Source organism: Priapulus caudatus, unplaced genomic scaffold (assembly GCF_000485595.1).
Source record: "Priapulus caudatus unplaced genomic scaffold, Priapulus_caudatus-5.0.1 Scaffold519, whole genome shotgun sequence".
Taxonomy (NCBI): Eukaryota; Metazoa; Priapulida; class Priapulimorpha; order Priapulimorphida; family Priapulidae; genus Priapulus; species Priapulus caudatus.
In genome coordinates, this window is record NW_014577580.1 from 180,389 (window position 1) to 184,620 (window position 4,232).

Here is a 4,232-nt window from a genome sequence, read left to right on the forward strand (position 1 = left end):
TATATATATATATATATATATATATATATATATATATTGTATTGACAGTTGAGCATTTATCCCGCTTACTCTCTCTACCCACTTTCTCTCTCTCCCCCCTCTCTCTCTCTCTCTGAATATCTCTCCCTCACTCTCTCCCTCTCTCTCACGCGCGCACGCTGGTCCCTTCCTTTTTCTCTATCTCTCTCGTGCGCGCCGGTCGTAGGCCAAGAACATTTTCTCCGGTCGTTCTCATGGGTTCAAACTATGCGGGCGGGCCGACGGTACGTGTGCATACTGAAATCGGATATACATATACTTCACTTTGCTCGCAGCATCGCGACACGAATCGCAGCTATGCTAATGTACAGGAAAATGGCGCTCCGACGTCGGTCGCCGTTGACTGCCAAGATAATATTCTTCGGCCGTTCTTATACGTTCAAACTGGAGCCGGGCAGGCTGACAGCACGTGTGTTTGGTAAAATCGGTAAGAAAAAGTAGACAAGCAAAGCTGGCCGATGGGTCAGTGGTTTCCTCTCCAACTAATCTAGCTAAACAATGGGGGCCCTGGTGGGGGAATATTTGGGGGCGTCTGGTGGGCACACCCCACCAGTGAAAAATTATGGCAGCGGCCATTCATGATACTTGGGACTATGCCGAACATGGTCCAATGGGTTCCAGAAGGTTTCCTTTCCAACTAATCTAGCTCAATTTTAGGGGTGGGGCATTTGGGGCATCTGGCGGTTACACCCACCACTAAAATGTTCTGGAACTGGCCATTCATGATACCTGGGACTATGCCGAACATTTCCCAATGGATTCCAGAAGGTTTTCATTCCAGCTAATCTAGCTCAATTTTAAGGGTGGTAAATTTGGGGGCGTCTGGTGGACACACCCCACCAGTGAAAAGTTCTGGCAGCGGCCATTCACGATACATGGGATTATACCGAACATTTTCCAATGGGTCCCAGAAGGTTTTCTTTCCAGCTAATCTAGCTCAATTTTGTACCGAGGTACCGGTTTTGTAAGTCTGGCGGATACACCCCACCACTGAAAAATTATCTCAGTGTCCATTCATGATACCTGGGACCATGGCGAACATTTTCCAAATGGTTCCAGCTAATCTAGCTCAATTTTGGGGGTGCTTTTTAAATGACCCCGCTGACCACACCCGCCACCGGGTGCCCGGCAGACGTCAATTTTCTTACATGTACATGAATCAGTGAGGTATCATTAAGTGAGGTGTCCGTTCACTCGAGGTCCGATAAAGCGCGGGTACCATTGTATTCTCGTATATACCATGTTCTTATATTATTTGTACGTTTTCTGCCAGCTCGATTTTGGAATATCAACCTCTACTCGAATTGCAGCCCTAGCTGCGTTGCCGGTTGTAACGAGACCGACTTTATAGAGAGTATATCGCATGCGTACTACCCGGCACCACATCTGCTCGAATTTGGAGCGGAATACTTCAACGATTCGCGCCTCCTACAGGAAGATGTCACGACTGCCTTGCGGTACGTCAGGTCATTTCGATGACGTCCTGGTTTGTTTGTTTGTTTCGTTTCGATTAGAGGTATTTACAGGCGTAAAATTGTTAATTCTGGCGTAGAAAGAAGAGATGAGAAGCACTTATAAGCGTTTCTGTAATTCTGTTGACAAGTCGCTGAGAGTACAAAGCAATGCGCAAGTAATAGATAATAAATAATAATAATAACAACAACATTATAATAATCATGATGATAATATTAATAATAATAATAATGAACATATTAGCTCAATAGCGTTAACGGAGTTGAGATATACGAAAGAACACAGTGATAGATGAATTATAAAATTCCGCTTCTGAATATATTGACCGAACAAAAATAATATTGTTACTCCGCTTGTGCACGTGCGTGCGCGTGTGTGGGCGCGCGTGCAGGTGTGTGGGCGTGCGTGCGGGTATGTCTGTATGTATGGGTCTGCGGACGTGCACGTGTGTATGGGAGTGTGTGCGGGTATGTCTGTGTGTGCGTGCGCGCGCTTGTGTGCGTGCGCGTGTGCGTGCATATGTGTTCGTGTGTGCGTGCATGCGTGCGTGCGCGTGCATTGGCCACAGAATCAACTATTCAATTTTTCTCGCTCAGGAAAAATGCACTGGGGATAAGGATCTTCTACGAGACAATGTTCATCAATGTCGCCAACCTCAACTTCGCGTACAGTTATAAAGAATTTTTCAGTAAGTGACCTGATCTTAGATCTCTACAACATCGTTCTACAAGTGTTGCGACTAGCTGGTAGTAAAATCTTACACAAAACAATGATTGCATTCCAACAAAATCGTTGCCTACGCTCATCAAAAGACGTGAGCATTGAAAGCAATATCAAATGTAAGAAATCAAATATAATCATAATCAATTATAAATATATAATCAAATGAAAGAAATCTGCTCAATAATTGCTTACTGCTACTTACTAGATTACTTACTATAGAAACCATTATCTACGCTTACTGATCTCTGCTACGTGTGCGCCTGCGTTCTAGTACAGTTACTGTCAGGTATCGTGTATCATTGCAGGTGACCTGGGTGGAGCGATGGGCTTACTTGCTGGGGCAAGCGTTCTCAGTATTTACGAAATTTTCGATGCTTGGCTCGTCTATTACTTGAGGAAGATCAAGAAGGATAAATCACAAGGAACGTCTGGAGTTAGTGATCTTCGTGGAATGCCTCACTGAAATGCCTTCATCGTAGTCAATATTGGGGCTCGCGAGGTGTTGGGGACAGGGCGTGGCTCCATATATACTTTATATAACATCCTACATGCTCTGCTCGCTCGCGCACACTTCCTTCTCACTCAGCTTCTTCTGCAGGCCGGACAGCGAGGCTTCCTTCTCACTCAGCTCCTTTTGCAGGCCGGACAGCGAGGCTTCCTTCTCATGCAGCACCTCTTCGAAGCTGGTTATAGAAGCTTCCTTCCCAAGTAGCTCCTCCTTTAGGCTGGAAACAGTAGCTTCTTTTTCGTGCAGCTACTCTTGGAAGCTGCTCAGGGAGACTTCCTTTTCGCTCAGCACTTCCTCTAGAAGACAGTGCTCCTCGAGAACCTCCTGCATGTCGCGCAGCGTCGGCTTCCGACGGTCGCCGCCACCGTGTGGAACCACCTCATCAGCCGATTCGTCTGCACTTGACAAGGATTGATCGCTCTCATAATACAGGCGTGAGGTAGCGGAGGTGGTGGACGTGATGCTCTCTGCATCCGAAACTGCCTCCGCATCACGCATGATTGTCACAACCTTACGCTTCTTGCCTTCTTTCTTTGTCTTTTGAAATTTCACCAGCAGCTCACGACCGGCTGCCAACTTTCATTTTCTCTCCTCGTCTTCCATCTCAAACACTGTCCTCTGAAACTTCGCTAGCAGCTCACGACCGGCTGCCAACTTTCGTTTTTGCTCCTCGTGTTCTATCTCTAATACGCCATATCTTCTTCTCTCCTCCTTTTACTAATGCGCGAACAAATGGTGTCTGTTTGGTCCCATCCAACGCCTTGCATCTCCAACTCGGCTCCGACTGTCTGGCGTGTCGTTCGTCGTCTCGCCATCACATCGCAATCTCGGGTTACGGCACCACTGTAACGGATTTGCTATTCCTCCACCTAACCGGCTACTTGACTACTACCATTAGCCGTGGTATAAGTCCGGTTGCCGTTGTCGCCGCGCACCCTGACAGGGCCGTTACTCCCCGTCCTTTACGATTCGATTACAAGGATCGAGAGCACTGGACAAGGCAGAGGCAGCCAAACACCTGAGCACCGTGAAAAAGGGGGGTTCCGGTCGTCCAGTGAGAGATACGGAGGGGGGGGGGTATACTAGCCACGAAGTGAGAAGTGAGAAGTATTTATTCGGTAACGCGTGCTAAACAAGCAGTTAACACATTAACCAATTATACAGCAACAGCAGCACATTCGCTCCGAGCCAGACTCGAGTCATCATCGCGCGCAATTCGACGCGTAAGACCATCACGCCACCGTAACACGCGAACTAATAATCACTACGTGCGATTTAAACACCAGTGCCTATACATCACAAATACGTTCGAATAACAGATCACTTCGCTATACCGTAGACTGTCTAACGAGCGTCGTCCTCGCGGTGGCGACCCCTGGTGTACAAAGTATGCAAAAGCTCGGTTCGCTGGGCAAATGCAAATTGTTGAGAAAAACCTGCGATTGTCAGCGTGAGCTTCTGTAGTCTGTAGTAACGTGAGTGTAAGCAC

General features: G+C 47.3%; 2 protein-coding genes across 2 annotated transcripts in view; both read right to left on the reverse strand.

Annotated features, from left to right (window-relative positions):
- LOC106811243 (tropomyosin-like) overlaps positions 1 to 787 on the reverse strand; it is a 1,496-nt gene extending 709 nt beyond the window's left edge. The window contains exon 1 of the mRNA XM_014814798.1: positions 734 to 787. Within this exon, the coding sequence (XP_014670284.1) occupies positions 734 to 787 (54 nt within the window). The remainder of the gene's footprint in view (positions 1 to 733) is intronic.
- Positions 788 to 2,779: 1,992 nt separating this feature from the next.
- On the reverse strand, positions 2,780 to 3,241 carry LOC106811244. Its single transcript, XM_014814799.1, has 2 exons — positions 3,020 to 3,241; positions 2,780 to 2,893 (listed from the first exon to the last, which is right to left on the reverse strand). Exons 1-2 carry the CDS (start codon positions 3,239 to 3,241, stop codon positions 2,780 to 2,782), a joined length of 336 nt encoding a protein of 111 aa, XP_014670285.1.
- Positions 3,242 to 4,232: the final 991 nt, after the last annotated feature.